This window comes from Pararge aegeria, chromosome 1, assembly GCF_905163445.1.
Source record: "Pararge aegeria chromosome 1, ilParAegt1.1, whole genome shotgun sequence".
In the NCBI taxonomy this organism is placed as follows: Eukaryota; Metazoa; Arthropoda; class Insecta; order Lepidoptera; family Nymphalidae; genus Pararge; species Pararge aegeria.
The window spans coordinates 12,098,202-12,119,192 of NC_053180.1; the positions used below are offsets into that span (position 1 = coordinate 12,098,202).

Consider the following 20,991-nt stretch of genomic DNA (forward strand, 5'->3'; position numbering starts at 1 on the left):
AAGTGCACAAGCAACTCTTTCAAACTAGTAGATAGGTAATATTAAATTCGTGTTATAAAGCCAAACAAGTTTAGGTGTAAAATTCTAGTGTTGCCTTAAACGGTCATTACTGCCTCTACCTACCACCACCCTAAAATAATCATGCCGGCCCACACCTACTAATAACTTAGCTGGTGGCAATATTACTTGGTGATTAGTTTTTCATTGGCAGTGATAGCGGGAGGTAATAAAGCATTAAAGCTGAAGAATAAAGACTATGTATGTTTGTCCTTAATTATTATTCCATCATACCTCTCGCTTATGTGTATGTTAATTTACAATCAACAAGTGAAATAATTAATATTTTTACACACAGAAAAATTCAAAAGCAAACATTACTTTAATTATAATTGCATATTCTTGGCATTGCTTCATTTGCATTATATGCATCGGCTTAGATGTCTTGCATAAAGATTTATTCAGAAATCTCGAGAAGGACTCTTTTCGCAATCGTTTCACTCGACTTATTTCGTTTCGTATTTTATATTCGTTTCATTAGCTTCGTAGTTTTTTTTTTTCTGTAGGTAGGTACTTCGTATATGTGTAAAACCATTTTGACCGTACAGTAAGACATATTCGTTAAGAAATTAATGTTGAATGATCAAAAAAATAATCAGCAGCTCTAAGCTATAATTATTTTACTTGACTACTGTCTAGTAATATAACTACAGCGGATGATAAATCATTGTAAATAATTAATAAATTATTTTAAATTGGTCATTAACTTGCACGAGCGCTTAAGTAAATGAGTCAACACCGTTTTAATATTTACTGCTTACCAACAGGCTCACTTGTTTATTCACTCTCTGTAAACAGGTACCCAGTTACTTTACCAGTGTAATTTAGCCTTTAATTATTAAGACCGCCCGCAGTGTAGCAGCTTTGTGTAATCGCTTCCTAAACAATTTTCTTTATGTTAGGGGACAGGGCTCAATTTTGCGCACAGATCAGGCGGTAATTTATTTGATAGGTATTAACAGATGACCGTAATAGTTGGGAGCGTTGCACTCGAAGTTGTAGACGAGTACATATACTTACGACACACGATCCAGTAAGGTAGGTTCAAGTTTGAGAAAGAGATCAACCGCCGAATCCAACTCTGATATTCGTGAAACTAAGCGACAATTTTTCCTCAAAAATCCCTTAGAGCCTAAAGACTAAGGTCTTCAAGCAGTGATGCCGTACGGATCCGTAACTTGGTCGCTTACTATGGGCCTCATAAGAGAGCTCAGAGTCACTCAGCGGGTGATGAAGCGAGCCATAGGTAGATACTAGCAGAACCTCTACGTGATAAGGAGATCCGAAGAAGAACTACAGTTACCGACGTAGCTGTGCTTAGCGAGTCGCGAAGCAGAAGTGGCAATGGATCGGAAAACCAATGGACGTTGCGGTCCCAAGGTGCTGAAATGTCACCACGCACCGGAAAACGCAGCGTTGGTCAGTCCCCAACGAGGTGGATCAAGCGAGTCGCTAGTAACCACTGGAAACAAGCAGCTCAGGACTATGGATTTTGGAACTCCCTACAAAAGACCTATGTCCAGCAGTGGACGTCAAGTACTATACTTAAAATTGATTTAATTGTGACTATTTTGCTATTATAGTTCACGCTATCTATTAAAAGTATTTATTTAGCCCGTAGTAGCAATCCTAAAACATAATTACTAATTTCCATTTTTCCTTTTTTCAGCTGTTTCTTTGGGTTTTCTCTAAATTAATTTTTTACTAAATTGCCAGAGTATTAAGGCTAAGAAATAAAAAAAAAAGTTGGAATGGACGTTTTGGATTTTTCGCTAGAAACCTTGTCAAATCGAGTAGGTATTTGCGAGAAACCTAGGATAATTATTGCGACGATCCGAATGGTATAAAAACCAATTTTTTACTCCAATTGAGCCTACCAACCACCATTGGAGCAGCGTGGAGCGTGGCTTATGCACTAAAAACCTCACGCCTGCTCCCAGCAGTGAGACGTTATAAGGCTTATTATTTTGATTACGATGATATTTTCATTTAGAAACGATTTTGTTTTCTATCTAAAAGCAAGCTATTTAAAAATAACAATTTAGCAATCATATTTTTGCTATCCTGACGTTCAAATTACTCTTAAACGAAAACTTAAACACTTTTGAAAATTTTGCAAAAGTTAATCTTAGAAACACTCCCGTGTAGTAAATGTCTTGAACTTTGAAAAATTGCACACAAAATTAGGTGATTTGCCAGGAAATAGTGCCAGGAATTTGGCACGGTTGAATGGCGACTTGGCACTGTCAAACGTCGGGGTGGCAGTTCGGCATCGATAAATTGGAAATGAGGCGTAAATTGGTTTGTCAGTTCTAGCGAATTTCGGGGCCTCGAAGGAATGACTATTTCTGTACTGTCTTGTCACTACTGTCGAGGCTGTATTTCTAGAAATTGGAAGAAGCTAAACAATAACATAAAAATTTAAATTTTATTAGTTTAAACATAATGTGCATTAGTCTACCCTTTCATTTGATAGGCATAGCTAAGAACAATCCCGACTAATTCATCTCCCAAACAAAAACAATATAATAAAAATCGGTTCATCCGTTCACACACACACGAACATTCACACACACACACATATATACACACATACAAAAACGCGCACGCACGCACACACACACACGTTAAACTTGTAACACCCCGTCGTTTTGCGTTGGGTTGTGGGGAGGTCGTTTTTTAACATCAATCATAAAGACAAAGGTTTTTTTTTGCATCTCACTTACTGGTTAGTAATTATGCCGTCTAAGATGGTCAGCTAACCCGTTATATAATTCTTGCATAGTAAAATAAGCTATACAAAGCGTGGTACCTGTGATGAAGTTATATTATGAATCTTTCGCAAAATATCTATCTTCAAATATCAAATATCTATATTATCTAATAAATGGAGTAGGAACATATTGCCTTATTACGGCACAATCTGAAATCTATACATAATGCATACCTAAAGCAGCCTGGTGGGTATAAGTTCTAATTTTCTTTTCCCGATTTACTGACATTCTTTTAATGTAACTGTATTTTATAAAAAAAACATATCGCGGAAGTTTATTACAGGGCGTTTTAACTTTTTATGACAAAGGGGGGCAATGTTTTATCTCGTCGCTAGCTCCGAAAAGATAATAATACTCCGGGATAAAATTAACTGGCAAAGGGATCCTGTGAAAACCAACACGTAGGTATTGAACAGTTTCCGTTTTCGCCAGGGGCAAAGTACGTACGTGCTCCAGCGGAATTTAGATCATTAATTTCTTTTACGTTTATATTTTTAGTGGGGAAAAGATCTCAGGGGTGCTCTCTGTAATTAATGAAAACGTACAAGAACCCACTTTAAGCTCTCTTTTTAGGGATCTATACCAAAATGGTAACAAGTACGTAATCCCTACTAATATATATATTATATATATACACTATATATATATATATAATAAATGTCAATGTAAGATTGTTTGTTACGCTTTCACGCTAAAACTTCTAAACCGATCCTGATGAAACTTTGTACATATATTCTTGGAAGTGCTGGAAGTAATATAGTATACTTTTATCCCGACATTAAGCTCGGTTCCTTTGGGAGAGGGATGAAAGTGTTTGACGATTTTACACCATAACTCCGACAAATTATAACCGATTTAAACAATTATTTTTGTACTATAGAGGTTATAGGATGTGTTTAATTTTGCCCAAAATGTGGTTGGAAATAGAGGACAGAACTCCTCAGTGGACAGCGGCAAACCCCTCATGCAACCTTAGCAATTCTGAATACTTTAAATTTTTTAGAACTACAATTAAATTTAATGCAACATCAAACAAAATCAAACGCAGACGAAGTTGCGGGCAACAGCTAGTTATAAAATAAATTAAACAACATATTTTCACACTTGAAAATTTTCGAATTCTCACATTGTATCCACCAGGCACCTAAGCCAATAGCTTGTGCAAATAAGCCAATTCTAAATTAAATGGATTTCAATATATTATTGGTGTTTTGATCTAATTTTAATACTGAAGTAAACAAAAATAATTAAAAAACCATAAAACATCATTGAAAATAATTATATTTGAAAAACCTATCATTTATATTTAACAAAATACCTACAGAATTAGACTGCGAGTGATATGCATGACAATGGTATTTAAAAAAAATAATGTTACATTAAATTCTTATAATTAAATTACTGTTAATGTCACGCCGCACGGAATAGCGCCAAGAATGCTGGCTGCATTTCCCCGGTGAACAGCAAGGCTGATTCTTTGCGCAAAAAATGAGCTAACCACAGGCAATCAACCACGTTCTAATATCTCGTAATATTGTTTAAGCAATGAAATTATTTATAAATTTATATACATTGGCTACAAAGTATAAAAAGTTCGTCAGTCACGAGTGCAGGTAGCAGAAAGAGTGCGATAACTCGCGCGCCCGAGTTTTATGTATTCGGTCACAGGCAGGAGACAAAAAATATATATCCCCCGATAATATCCCCTTACAAGGGATATAATAAATGTGTCCACTCGCAAAAGCACAGGAACATGGAATAGGTGAAGTTGACCCCCGCTTACAAACATTACTTGGATATTATTTCCACTTTTGCGCCAGTGCTCTGAGAGTTGATAAAGCTGTGAGAGAAGATACATTTTTATCCTTTTCCCGGGGAGATAATTGTCTCCTACCCAAGCTAGCCGTGCAGGGTGACACGATGCGCTCGTCGAGCACCCTTCATAAGCCTTTATATAAAAAAAAAATTGAGTTGTTTATTGTTCGCCAATAATGCCCATTCATAAAACCACTTTCTGGGAAGTAAACAAACCTATCATCGGGAATCGATATCCAAAATTTGGGTCAATTAAGGAAACAATCTTTCTAAAATTTTCGCATGCTCCAAACATCCTTTTCCTGTGTCGAAAGGTAATTTTACGCCATTTATATAATGATTTGTAGCCTTATGATTACTTACATTTAGAATAATAATAATCCAACTCTGAGTACACCAGCAACATTGACATTATCCTTTGAATTAAGTATACATATTGTAAACACTCAGGGTCATCATAAATCAGAAGGTAGAGAGTAGTTATGTCATGCTGGACATCGGTAATTTTTAGGTATTTCTGAATTTCAGTCTCGTACTGCTTGTAGTCAGCCCCAACTCTTTTGCTCGTGGGCCTTACTTTTAAGACGATTTTTAATGAATTGTTCCCACTACGCCGCGCCGCTTCCTAATCGGAGGATATCTTATGGTTTATTTTCTGCAGGTACCACAACAGCAGAATGATAAACTACGATGCTGAACGAGGCATCAACGTCACAACAGACCCTGAACAACGGCTTTCAGACCTTCTCATCCCAGCGACGAGTGTATCCCATGCAGGGAACTATACCTGCGTGCCGAACAACGCTGTCCCAGCTAGTATTTACGTCCATATATTTAATGGTAAGTCTCTATTCACTTTGTTCTCTACCTTTAACTATCGCTAAATTTTGTGCATAAACTATATTTGCGTAATATTTTAACGGTCAAACACACATTTATTGATTTCAATAAAAAGAGAGTAATCCCACACACTCTTCTTTGTGTACTGAGAGCGCAACATACTCGTACAGCGAGTTCATTCACATTTATAGGTCTTACTTTAATCTATTAGAATGAAATCGTTTGAATGATCTATTTATTTTAATTACAAAAATAAAAATAATAAAAATGTTTAGTTTGAGTAAATAGGAACCATATTCAAAATTATCATTTTTATTATTTCCACCATACAATCTTCTTCGTGCCTTCTCCATCAACAAGGCATTGTTCATTGAAAAGTTCCTTGTGCCGAGTTCCTTTACACAAGAATTTAATTGTACTCATTTGTTTATGTTTATGTCATTGGAGCATTCATATTAACAATGAAAGGTGCACATAATTCATGGCTCCATTATACGTAGGTATAACTGCGAGTGCGCGCCATATATTTACTCTTTTGAGCTTAGTATGATAAAACAGTGTCCCACTGCTCAGTACAACAATCATCTCTCATACGATATCTTTCTTACGATTAGATATAGAACTTAGAATAGTCACATTGCGCTTATTCAGTTTATAGAGTTGAGTTAACGGATTAAGACTCAAAGGTAACTCGTACTCGTCCTCGTTCTATCGCTAGATAGTATTACTAACTAAAGACCGACGACTTAGCTTGCTCTCTGAGGTACAGTAATAAAATGATAAGTAACAAAGAAGTTCTAAAGGGGCAAGAACCTATATTTGATATCATTATTAAATTATAATAAAATATCCGTCTGATAAATAACGTTGGTAAACTCTAGTAATTTCTCATAAAACTTTTCCATGAGTATACTTGTTCAAGTTATTTGATATAGCTCGTTCTGGCTCAGCGGCATGTGCTGTGGTCTTATAGTTCGTTCCGAGGCGAGTTAATTTAGGAGATTGTCTACCTATACAGTACAGTCAACTTTTGATTCATATCATAAAAGAATTTTCCTGTCAGAATTTCTAACCCCAGCGATATAATGTGTGTTAATAAATATAAGTCAGTAAGGACTTTTAATTTTATGCATCGATATATTACATAATAATCTATAAAAAGAATTACAAGTCAAGTATACATGCAATGTATAGTCACCTCTCATCTTTAAAATTCATCTACCATCAAACTTATCATTGAATTCGATTTCATAGTAAATAGTCTATAAGTACTAATATATCTTTTTGAATTCCTAGGGAGAATAAAGCGTATTGAGAGCAGTATTATTTTACAGAAAGTGGACTGTATTGATAGACGACATGAGATAAGATGATAGGTGATACATGAGATGTATAAAAAAACAATTAAAGAACAAATCCGGATTAAAAGGAATCAACTCACAGCACCCTTTCGTGGATCCAGCGCGGCACTTATTTTCACTTACACATAATAACTTCACCACCACAATACTCACTGAGGCGATATGCAAAACGATATTGATTTATATATTTTTTATAACTGCCTCTTACACGGTCGCGTTTATTTTTGTTCCCACAAATAGTACGTGCGCACTCGACGGTAGTCAGAGAATTTTTATGTTTATAAATTTGCGAACCCCAACGACGCGTTGGAAGGAAATAAAGAAATAGTTTTAATGAGAGGGAAAGAGATCTCGTCTAATTAGTCATTTTTAATAGATGAGTATTATTTCGGCACCTATTTTGTTTGCCTTATTAAAATTGAGGATTAACAAATCCAATTAGTGACGAAGTTCTCAGGTAACGCACAAAAACTCTCTTTTTTTCTGGAATTCGATGAAAATATACACTCGATATTATTCATAACTCACCTCTTCTTACCAGTGAGATTTTAATCAGATACCGAACATGCCTGTGGTAAAAAAGGAGCGCTATTTAGCCCGATGAAATATTAGGATCAAACATATTTCAAACATGACGGTATCGGAACCTCATTTCATATAACTGGATCAATATTCACACAATCATTTAGACAGATAGGGTTGAACAGACGATCCGATGGTCTGGACGGATGCCAACCCCGCATCAAACCTGACAAACGGCGTGCTATCTAAAATGCCATGTACGTTAGCATTTACCACAGTGCTTACTGAGAAACCGTTGGCACTAAACTATTACGTGCTTATGCATCTTATAATGTTATAAATAAAATGGAAGTGCTGGGCTTTTTTGTTATAACTATCCCATCAAGGTGCAAAGTGCTAAATGAGGTTGACAAATCTTTATAATAATCTATGTTTCTGATCATATTTATCCATCTGCATTTATTTGTCAGTTTTGCAGGATTTAATAAAATTTCCTCCGTAGAAAAAAGGTGCCAATGTGTTGCCAAAATTTTTAGTACGTTTGTCTTAGTTAAGGTCGTCATACAAACAATAAACATATATTTATATCAAACACGTTTCGAACCGCCAATTCATTTTTATCTGCTTTGAGTAAATACCATACACAAAAGCTAAAAAATTTGACGCTTAGCGAGTTATCGAGATTTGATGATCAAAATTAGATTAAGTGATAATATTTTTATATTATCTTTTAATGTAATATTATTTATTTCCAGTTAAAGTGGGTGACAACACCAATTTTAGAATTGCGAACTTATACTGTAAAATTCCTTGACAGTTAAGAAAAGTGACTAGAGATACACTTTTATCAAACCCGGGAATTAATTCAGAAACTCTTGACGCTTATTTGACCATGCTAACTGATAGACCCACGAGACAGTTTCATTAGACGGATCATATTTACTAGTACTCGTAATTTTCGTAAACTAATGTAATGTACACAGCAATTAATTTGTTAGCGTGGGTTTATGGGGAACTTGGCATATATCCAGACAATTTGGTCGCCTGTTAATCTCTAACTTGTCCAAATTATCTGAATATTATTTCCTACTAGGAGGTATTATAAGAGATTTTTGTCGGTATAACTAATAATAATGAGCCGTATATTGATGGACTTACCAACAAGACTAACTATCGCTATGCATTATAACAAATCAACTACCTAGTCTTCTAGGTAGTTGATTTGTAGTCTAGTTCTAGTCAGATTGGTAGTTCCAAGGATCTGCAGATCTTTACCAAAATATGGAAAACTTTGGCAATGTGTAAACGTTGAGGGCCCTAGGTTCAGAAGTGGCGACAGACTTCTAAGAGGAAATCATGGCGTTAGTAGACTACATTTTCATCTTTTGTCCAGTTACTGAGGTTAGTAGTTCGAATTTCCTTGTTTGATATACAAAGCCATATCACTTTTTTACTAAGACCTGTCGGAAAACAAGCTAAGCTAGCCTCTTCGCTTAAGTTGTTAATAACGCAGGTTTTTAGTGATGTGTGGTCATTGGGGTCCTAAGTTTTCGCATGGCGGAAATCATAGCCTTAGTAGATCACTCACTAGGTGGTCAGAAGACAGCAATCGCTGGATACATACAAGCAGCATAAGAAATATTTTCAAACCTGGGATATTTTCAGATCCTGAAGACATAAACTATGCAAAATGAAATGTGAAACTGTCGTTCTAAAATTTTACAGCTGTCTAGAAGGTTTTTGCGCACACAAAAACGCAAAAAGATAAACCTTTCAAAGTCATAATATTTGAACACTATGTTGGAATTTAATTTTAATCCATAATGTTTTACATTTTCTACTAGTATTCATTTTACTATTTAAACGCGCATAGTATATAGCGTAGAAGCATACACGCTGATAGAAGCCATACCAAACAAACTGCAAGAGTTATAAATATGCTTGTACAGACGTATTTTAAGAAAAGAGAGACCAATAAGGAAGAATAGTAATATATAAGGTTCTAGCAGTCCTTATAACCATTGAAAGAAGAAAATAGAAATATTTAAGACATGTGCCAAATATCAAAAGTTTGAACTACTTCTACTAATCATACTAAGGCCAGGCAGAGGTATGGCTCCAAAACTTACTGTCAAGATTCTTAAGGAGACCGAAACCTTTAGAAGTAATAGTAGGTTTTCATCCTCCTTTTTCACTAATCATACTACATAAGTGTGAAAAGTTTATACATACTTACATAACTGGAATTCCCTTATTTTGTGGAACTATAGATTAGTAGGTACATATTTATTGGAATCGCGGTTAGTAAGGCTTCGAGGCTTGGCAATGTTCCAGGCCACTCAATCATTTGTGCTTAACTTCCTAGTTCTAATGATTATAAGATCTAATTAATGATAATCAAGGATAGATTCATTTGTAATAATTAATTGTAATTCCGTCATCTGTATTAAGGTGTAATGTCTTGCCTGATGATCATTTTGAAGGTAAATAATATAAAAATTGAATCTGGCTATATGATTCATTTAATTAGAAGATATAGAAGATAAAGATTCTGGCTGCTGTTTATAATGCCTATATCTTATACCTATACTATTATTTTGATGGGATTTTGTGATCAATAATTCTACTCATCATCTTTAATCTGATGATAACGTTGTCATTTCCAGCAATCATTATTTATTTAAAATATGTATATATCTCTTGAAATTGTCTTTTTATTCAATAACTTTTATCAGTCGTCAACTCACTATCAACTCATTTTACATGCATATCCACTTCAACATATTTTTTTTTCGTAAACATGCAACAAAAATATATTAAAGAGTCAGTGATTTACATATGTAAAAATTTTAATTCCAATTTCACAATTTTGGCAATGTTTTATATGGCCATCTAGTAAATCCCTTATCGATTCATATTAACTAGACAAACGTACCTACATGGAAAAGAGTCGCACTCGTTTGTTAGTCTACAGGTGAAGTTTGGCAGTAATCCAAACCATTATGTGATCTGTTCAATCCTATATTTTAAAAGGATTGCGTGTGTACATTACTACATTGATCAAGCATGAAACGTTGATGTTGGAAAAGAGCAATTGCTGAGTATCTTGCCAGCAGCTTCTCGATAGAATATGCCTTTCGAACCTTGATATGTGGTAGAGTCATGAAAATAGACAGACTTAGCGTTTCACAAGATACAGAAAACATACTGATTTCCGAAATAAATATCATAACACCAAAATATTCATAATTTTTAATAACTATATGCTACAACTTACTTCCAGTAACGAAAAAATATGTAACTAACTTTGATAGCAAATGTATCAGGGTACCAATAACCCGATTAACCTACAAAATTCATCTACATACATAAAACAAAAAGATCCAAATTTACAACTATTTTTTTTTAAGATGGTAAGCAAATACTCGTAGGTTGTGCTTATAATCATAAAATTTTTAGTTATTTTACCCCGGTCAGTTCTAAATGTTGTAATAGAATTGTTTAATTGATGTTGTCGTTATATACCTATCGACTCGACCGCTGACTAACTTATCAAAACTCAGTAAAAGGTAAGGAATAGTGCTGGATTTACAAAAATTCCCATAGGATAGCAAAAATAATTAATGTTTTGCTTTTAAAGTTCTGAAAACGGGCATAATATATTATCGTGGCAATTCTGAACTATTGCGTGGACTTTTTTACGTTGCGAGCAATCCCTAGTAGATACCGAATAATTATCCGAAGAAAATACTGAGTATTATGAACAGGTCAATGGGTCAAGCACAAAGCATCCCACTTCCATTCCCAAGGCACCCCCCTACATCATGTAATGCGGTTTCTTGCGTTAGATCTCAGCTTCTCCCTATAGATTGTAAGATTATGATGTTATCTTTGATGCCAAAGACTCATATTCCACTATAGATCGTATTAGTTAAAGCTATTTTTTATTATTTCACAAGTTAGCCCCTGACTGAAATCTCACCTGCGGGTGAGTATAATGCAGTGTAAGATGGTAACAGGCTAAACTGTTTATAGCAGTTATATTTGACGGCCGACTGGCGCAGTGGGCAGCGACCCTGCTTTCTGAGTCCAAGGCCGTGGGTTCGATTCCCACAACTGGAAAATATGTTTGTGTGATGAGCATAAGTGTTTTTCAGTGGCTGGGTGTTTATATGTATTTTCTAGGTATTTATGTATATATAATTCATAAAAATATTCATCAGTCATCTTAGTACCCATAACACAAGCTATGCTTACTTTGGGGCTGGGTGGCGGTTTGTGTGTTGTCGTAGTAATTAAATAAATAATAAATAAATAAATTATTTATTATTTATATTAAACCTATACCTCTAATCGGGTTGTACGTGAAGTCGTAACGGGACGCTAAATCGCTTAGTGACACGTCTTTTTCCGTAGGGTGACAACTAAAAAGCTGAAGGCCCATACCAGATCAGATCAAAGAAAATTTAGAAATTATAAATTCCCAAATTGCTGCTCCCTTGCCCTGCTGAGAACTCGGGGCCTCCCACTTAAAACCATAGCGCTCACCGTTGCGAAAAGGAGGTCGTCGAAAGTAGTTTAAGACCATTAGTAAATTAATATTTTTTACCCATACGTAGGTAGTTACTTGTATCCATAAAAAAAACCCATATTGACCATGGTCAAATCAGAGTATAAGGCTACGAGAGTACGATAGCGTTAAGGGTACTAAAGAAGGCTCCGCCGTTTATTTTTGGAAGTTTGGTATAGTTATATAGTTGCTTATTTTCTCCTTGTCTTCCGAGGCATGGTTGGTCAATTTCTCAGTGAGCTGCGTCGCCAGGTCGCTTATATGTTTTGTAAGGACTACCGCCATTCTGAAAAATACATTTTTTTAAATTTCTCTCTCGTTGCTTTGTCGATGTGTATGAATTTGTTTATATGCATAGAATTAAGAACATACACAATCCTTATTCAGCCATTATTATATGCAGCGCAATGTGTCCAAAACAGTGAAAACGCTCGCGCACTTATATAACCATACTTACATCCATATCACTAAATCATATTCCAAGCGTTTTCAAAATATTTATCACGTGTTACAGTTATTTTATAAAGTGGGTAAATAATTAAACATTTGATTAAAACCAATGTTTATGGCATTGAGTTGGTGGGTATTTTGATATAAATACGACTGCATTATCGATACACTTCACCCCCGTCCCCGACGTCGAGCCAAAGCGGCGACGTCCGACGCATGTCCTTGACGACCCTGACGATAAAATAACTACCGACAACGTGTCCCAACAACAAACACACACGCAACATACACAGCGTCTTCGCCGGCGAAGACGAGGGCCCCGATTTCTGACGTCATCCGGACGTGGATCCTTACCACGGTCACGGGGGCGATCGGACTAAACAATGATTAGTCCAAAAGTCCACCAACAGTCAGATTAACGTCGAACCGAGCCGAGGTCCGAGTCCTCGCAGGAGGCACCCTCGGGTCGACGTCTCCCACTTCCCCCCCGATGTCGTCGAGCCCTGGGGCTCTTCTCATGGCGAGCTTTCGCGCTCGCCCCACTCCCCCGGTGACGCCGTAGCAACCCCTCAGGTGGTTATCGGCAAGTGTCCTTCCGAAAAATGAATGAAAATGATACACTTCAGTCCTACATGGACTCGAACGATGCTAAGATATCTCCCGGTGTCAGGAAAATCACTGTATAAAGATGTCAAGCCATACTTTTTTTTTATATGCATGTTAATTTTACAAAACTATATTTAACCAATATTTGGGTTACGCTGCGTTAACAATATATTGTAAAATAGCATTCAAAACACAACATTGCTTGTTTGATAGACAAACACAGCAGATTTGAATAAATAATTGTTGTTATTAAATGGTTCAATATTTTTTACTAAAAGTAAATATATACAGTATTCAGTGAAAAGAATCGATTACGTACCTAAAAGGGTTAATAAATTGTGTACTATATTTTCTGAACCCTCGCTAGCATATTAAGAGAGGCAAAATACAAAAAATATGTACGTACTAAAACACCGTTACGGCCGATTTAGATTTTAGGTTGCCGATAATTTGAGTAGTGAAAGTGGATCTCACTATAAACCTTTTAGAAATTTTCATAACCTATTTATGAGAAACTCCTTGAATTTATAACCTTATTATCCTACTTACTTATACTTTTGTTATCGTAAGTATATTTTACACGTGTAATTTGATGTATTGATAGCCGTGATTTCGTCCGAGTTCGGATTCTTTACGCTAACGAAGAACTTCTTGCTTAATTGTACCTATTGGTTGAATAAATATTAAAAAAAAATATATTACGACAGTACAAACATCGTCATCTAGCCCCAAAGTATTATGGGCACTAACATAACTGATGGATATTTTTATGAATTATATACACTGAAAATCATTAATGTTCATAGCACAAACATTATTCCAGTTGTGGGAATCACAGCGTTGGACTCCGAAAGCAGCGTCGCTGCCCACTGCGCCAATCGGCCTTAATGATACTACTAGACTAAAAATACTATATCCGAGATCAGTTTGCAAATTACCTCTGTGCCTTTTAACAGTTGAGTGTTTACATGTATATTATAACTATTTATCAATTTTATTCATTAAAATACTCTTTAGTTGTCTTGGTACCCATAACACAAGCTACGCTTACTTAGGGGCTAGATGGCAATGTGTATATTTATTATTATTTTTACTATCACGAACCGTTATCGGATGACTTCCATAGTCATCCGATAACGGTTCTTAATGAAGGATTTAATTCTGTGTTACAATAATACCATTAGGTATTCGCTTTTTGTGTTTTCTTGTCAAAATGATAGTAGGTATCAGATGTTTAACGCTATACGAGCCCATACAAACGTCAACGTTTTTAATTGATTTATATTTTCAAACACTCAGCTTCCAATTTATAAACCAATTCCTCTGAAAGGGCTGGACCAACAATTTACCTTTCTTATTTATACGACTTTTTATTAATTAGAAACGTAAAGGTCAATCCCCAGTGCAAAGAGAATATACTCGTACATTAACTACTATAAATCGACTTACTATACGACTAGAGCCGTCTTGGTACACGTTTCTTTGGATGAATTTTTGTATGTATACCTACCCGAAAATATTGCGGAATGCGTCTGCCAGGATGAATGCGTCAGGATTCCAAAATATGTAGTAATTAGACAGCGAAGTAGAATAACTGACATCTCTGAACGGTGATCCGTAAAGCGAAGGCCACATCGCCACCGCCGCATCAAACGGATATCCTTAGCGGCGTTTTTGTTTGCACCCGACTTGTACCAATTCCAAGATCATTTATTGTTTTAAGACGATTAAAGACGAGAAGTTTCAAATGAGGAAACCGGCCTATTAGATGAAGAAAAATACTGTTTTTTGAACTAGTTCTTCTGGTCATTGATTGCACGCTGAACGCAAACTTAATAGCAGCTAAGGACGCTGGTAAGACGCCGCGATTTGGTCTCGCCTTAAGTAGAGCTGGCTAGAACACGGACTTGTAGGTGGGATCGTACTAATGAAGACCGACACATAGATGCTGGGAACTACTGGAATGGGCAACTAAGCAATTGATTTTATTACAATATCGAAATAACAGCGTGAAAAAACTGGAGGCTACAAGGGTGATGATTTTCAGTGGAAATAAAATCCCAACTGCGCGAAATATAGATTTTTATATATTTGGTGATATAAGCTCTTCATTCAAGGATTTTTCATTTTACTTCGCAGTAACTGTTAACACACTACTGCGAAGTAAAAATACATTAGTGGGCCTTGGTAACCAGTAGATTAGTATTTGTTATTTGTTATATTTTGTGGGGTAGATTTTATAAATTAATTCTATAACCCTTCTTTGCTTGTCGTATTGTATGTCGTAACAACGTAGAATCGGCCTTACAAATATATTAGGCAAGCTAAGGCGCATTTTTGTGTTGTTCTTACGATTTTTAGGTATGACATAGGAATTATATAGTGTCAAGATCACAGATAAGTAAGTGAAAATTTAGTCCTGGATATGGTTCCCGACGGTGGGCAATTTTAGTTGTTATTAATTTCTAAATGTGTTATGGTATTATGGTCTAGGTTAAATTAAAAAGTCGGCACTTGACATTCAGAACTATGACTTACAATTGTGTTATCTATGATAATATTTTTAATTTAAATAATGCAATATATTAAGGTACACTTTTTCAAAATAAGGAAAGGGTATCCCAGATGTTAGTGTATTAGAAACAAGGAAGCGAAGCGGTTAATATTGGAATGTCAATTACGTAACGGGGCAAACCCTCATGTCGTTTCTCGGTCCGATGGTAAAAAGGTTAAGGAGGCACAACTTAATGATGTTCTATATAATCTCATTGAATCGAATACAGATCCCGAGCACACTCCCCGAAATAAATATCCTGTAATAAACTTTTGTCATAATAAAAGTATAACATGCTGTGTATGAGAGTGGATATTTTATATAAACCCAAGCACGTAAACCTAGAAAGTCCTAATAGCAATAATGGAGGGAACCACTTCCACTGATGAAATCGTCTACATTGCGAAGCCTAAATTGCCTGTAACACTGTTGAGCTTCTAAATGAATACATATTTTTTGTACATTGCCTCGAGTAACGTGCTATAGCGAAAGTTTGTTAAATTATGTGTTTTCCTAATATAATATTTTACATATTCATATTTTTAGCCGACTTAGAAATTAGCATGTAATGGCCGGACCGATGGGTCATAAGACGTTTTCCCAGATAGGACCAAAATATTTATAAGTATTGGGTTTTTCAGTTCGAAAACTCTGAGTACAGCGTGGAGTTTGACAATTGGCCTTTTGCACCATCGGAGAACACCATAGCCCAGTGCAGCTGTCCGGTTTATTATCACGTCGTGTCATTAAAGTTCGCCAACCAACATTGAATCAGCGTGAATGGTTTCTTTAGATCGTCGTAATCAGTGAACTGGCTAAATTGTCCAGTGTCTTACAATTAGTTGAACAAAATGATCAAAATTTTTATTCTCATCCCATTAAAGTCTCTCAGTGCCTGAAGACTAAAGTCGTCGAACAGTGCGTATTGCCAGTGATGAGCTACGGTTCAGAAACATGGTCGCTAACTATGAGCCTCATAAGAAGGCTCAGAGTCACTCAGCGGGCGATGGAGAGAACTATGCTCGGAGTATCTCTACGTGATCAGAAATGTGGAGATCCGTAGAAGAACTAAAGTTACCGACGTAGTTCAACGAGTCGCGAAGCTGAAGTGGTAATGGGTGGGGCACATGGTTCGGGAAAAGAATGGACGTTGGGGTCCTAACGTGCTGGAATGGCAGCCCCGCACTGGTAAGACGTCATTAAGCGCGTCGCAGGTAGCCGCTGGATCCAAGCGGCATAAAACGTCTATCGGTTGATATGATGATGATGATGAATGATCAATGAACGCTATTAAAGATAATAATTTTATTCGGTACCTAGTAAGAAAACAGAAACATCCTACAGACAGTGCGAGCGAATCGTTTTGGTGGAGGTTTTTACTTCATCAGCTATTTTAAAACTGCATATTCTTCTCGTAATATTATGCTTGTAAATTAAAAACCTATCAAAACTAAGCAATATTTCTTATAGATGATAAAGATCGATAAAAAAATGCCTATTGTGTTTTAATAAAAATACAAAATAAAGGAATAAGAACAACGGGATGATGTTACAACGAAAACACCCTGGTAATTGTTCTCCCAAGTCGACACCTACATAATGATATAGGACACCCAATTATAATGACAAATAACCCCTCGGTCTGGATCTACTTGGTATTCTAACCAACCGCCGTCATAGTGTGACGTCGGCAACAGTGGAGCGGGGACGAGCGGATAATTTTTACCTAACTAAGTACAATGTTGGGGAATGATATCGTTTAATAATAATAAGCGGTAAAAAGAATGACGACAGTTGTAGGAGTCTAAACACACTTATGGAATCTTTACAATAAGTAACTCATTCAAATACAAATCCAAAATTCTAAAATGTTTTATATGTTATATTTATATACCTAATATCTATGTTTTCACCATTGGTTGCCTGGAAAAATCGCTACGATAAGGCCACCAATTTGTACCCTCTTGCTCTATGTTTTGTATGTATATATCTCTGCACCTAATTTTTTCTTTGGTGTACAGTAAAAGTTAATTCATTCATTTATTTCTTCATTCAATGTTTTACACTTATGATGCGTTTAAACATATAATATGTTACCACTAATTTTAGGTGATAGTGGTGACTACATTCGTTAACTTTAACCTAAAGCTAGGAGGGTTTCTAACGTGCCCTGGTCTAAGAAGAGCCCACAGCAAATTTAACAGGGCTTTTTTTGTTAATTCAATAGTAAGGAAGTTGCAAAACCATAACGGCAGTTGAAGACGTATAACCACACATTGTCTGTGGCTAATGGTTTCCAGCAAAAAAACTTTGTAAAACAGGTTGTGTAGTTTAGACAGAAAATCACCCATACCTAGAGTAGGAGGCATCTGGTGAAATCTGGTGGTAGATTCATATTTCATATATCTAAGCCTATATAGTTAGTACTGAGGTAGGTACAGTGCAAAGGGTTTTTGAAGATTTTTGATGAAATGGAAAAAGTCATTAAAAATAATAATAATGTACATTTCGCACTTTCTTTAATTAGACCTAACAAGAAAAATATACAACGTAATGTTAGGGCTGTATTTGATTCCTTTCAGTAAATACTATGGCAGTGGTTTACTCAGAAACTATGAGGTTATTCACAGATAAGTCTCAGAGACAGTACATAATGTACCTCTAAAGCATCTGAAGTATTATTTCGGTTTTCATTTACACGTTGTATATCCTAGTTTCTAGGTCGAATTCATCGTAAATTTAATAAATGCGGTAAGCTCACCCACCCAATTATGTGGACAAACAAACCCTCAGCACAAAACTGTTTAGTATTCTGCCCAACGAATATCAGGACAAGAGGAACATTACGTCTAATGAATATGATGGAAATAGCAAAGAAAAAAACAAATAATATTATATAATGACGACTTCCTCTATAGCGCAGTGGTAAGCACTGTGGTGTCATTCTTATCGTAGGGTTCGATTCCCGGCAGCGACAATTTGAATTTATGAATTCTCTCTGGTTTGGTCTGGTGGGAGGTTTCGGCCGTGGCTAGTTACCAACCTACCGACAAAGACGTGCCGCTTAGCAATTAAGCGTCCCGGTGCGATATCGCGTAGAAACCGATTAAGGGTTTAGGTTAAGTATAATTGGCTATACGCCCTAACAGGTTAACATATTTGACAGTCGATTGGCGCAGTTGGCAGCGACCCTGCTTTGTGGGTCTAAACCCGTGGATTCGATTCCGACAACTGGAAAATGTTTGTGTGATAAACATGAATGTTTTTCAGTGTCTGGGTGTTATATTATATTATAAGAATTAATGAATTTTATTCATAAAAATATTCATCAGTTAGTTAGTACCCATAACAAAAGCTAAGCTTACTTTGAGGCTAGATGGCGATGTGTGTATTGTCGTAGTATATTATTATCTTAGATTGCACCATCACTTTTCACCAAGTGAGATTGCAGCCAAGGGTTAATTTGTAGAGGAATATGCAGAGGAATAAAAATAAAAAATCTTATTTCAATACTTAATACTTATACGATTCCAGGATCTTGCGAGTCCATAGTCGATCACGTTAATCAGTTAACTATCGAGGCAGAAAACAGGGGCACATCAACCAAAAATAACCGATGGTACAACTATAATAACTCCGAACTAACCGCAAACTAACAAATGGAAACTCGCGAAACCCAAACATGAATAATAAACATTTAAGTTCGGTTAAAGTACGCTGCCTTTACCTTTTTGCGGCAATAAAAGCAACCGAAAATAAATGCTCTAGCGCCCCGCGCCACAAGAAAATAGGGTTATTTTGAATTTTTTTGTTAAAAGCTCTTTACGTATGCTAAAGAAGTATACTCGTGGGAAATAGAAAAGTATGTTTTTATTATTTTAATACGATCTGTGACATTTGTAGTTTTTAGCTACTGAACATGGCATTTTTAGTCGATGCTAAAATGCCTTCTTCGCGTATATTATCGACCCTACACTAATCCTAAATTAATGCATGCACATACCTCTAAATTTTGTGCGCTTTAAGCATTTAAAATATAACTTGCTTCGACGGTGAAGGAAAACATCGTGAAGAAACCTGCATGCCTCAGAGTTTACGGTAATGTTCTCAAAGACGTGTGAAGTCCATCAATCCGCATTTCACCAGCGTGGTGGACAATTGCCTTCTCAATTTGGGAGGGACCCGTGGCCGTGGAGGGCCAAAATGGGTTGATATGATGATGATGATGGTGATGACTATACGTTTTAAAAGACCCACCCGGATTGTCAAATTATTCAAATTATTTATCACCTAAATAAAATCTGGTATAAATAACAACTTATTAAATATTTATTTTTTCATTCGACTACAAGTTAGCCCTTGGCTGCGATCTTACCTGGTGGTAAGTGATGATGCAGTCTAAAATGGTAGCGGGCTAACCTGTTAGGTAGTATGGTAGTCAATCGGTTTCTACTCGACATCGCACCAAAATCGTTAAGCGGCACGTCTTTGTCAGAAGGGTGGTAGCTAGACACGAAAAAAGGCTCCCACCAGACCAAACCAGAGAGAATTCAGAAATTATAAATTATTTCCCCTGGCGGAAATAGAACTCGGGACTTCCTCTTAAATTCACAGCGCTCACCGTTACGCCAGGGAGGTCGTCAAACTTATTATTAAATTTGGGGAAATTAAATACCGATTTCTTTAATGGCGATTGACAACTTTTTTTAAGGCGTCTTAAATCGCACTTGGCTAGCGTGGTTGACTACGGCCATTATTTTACTATAACTACTAAGATAAATGCTAATGAAAATGATCAAGACAGGCGGAAAAAATGGGAATCAAACCTAGAACCTTAGAACCTAATAACCTAGGAATAAGTAGTTGAACACGGTAACTACATAACGAATAAAAGGCAGATGTAAAAATCAATAAGAGACCAACTATGATTAAATCAAAAGAATGAGGGCCTTATGCGTGAAAAAACACTTGGAAACACTAAATAACTATACCAACATTATAAACCGTTCATTTTCAAGGCTGTAAGCAACGAACTTGGTTAAAATTCTAATCTTATCAAAAATAGTATGAACTAAAATTAATATATTTGTTACAGGTGAGAACCCGGCCGCCATGCAGTCTTCATCACCCAGCTATATCCAGCTAAACATCTACAGCCTGCTTTATGCCTTAACGTCTGTGAATATCATTATACGGTGACAATTACGATAAGACTTAGATATTAAAGGAAGTAAGATACAAACACCTAGAACATATAATCGAATTTAACGTGAAATAAAATTTGAAAAGCTCTTTTTGCACCAAAACAGTTGTCCCCTATAAGAAATAGGCCGTAACGTTATCAAAATGTTATATTGTTTACATGTTCAGCGGCTCAATTCATTTACATTTTACGTATAGGCATCTACCTACTCACAGATCTCTACCTACTCACAGATCTCT

At 36.0% G+C, this 20,991-nt stretch overlaps 1 protein-coding gene across 1 annotated transcript in view; it reads left to right on the forward strand.

Annotated features, from left to right (window-relative positions):
- Positions 1 to 20,748, forward strand: part of LOC120625021 — a 96,174-nt gene extending 75,426 nt beyond the window's left edge. The window contains exons 6-7 of the mRNA XM_039891933.1: positions 5,308 to 5,486; positions 20,645 to 20,748. Coding sequence (XP_039747867.1) covers positions 5,308 to 5,486; positions 20,645 to 20,748 — 283 coding nt within the window. The remainder of the gene's footprint in view (positions 1 to 5,307; positions 5,487 to 20,644) is intronic.
- Positions 20,749 to 20,991: the final 243 nt, after the last annotated feature.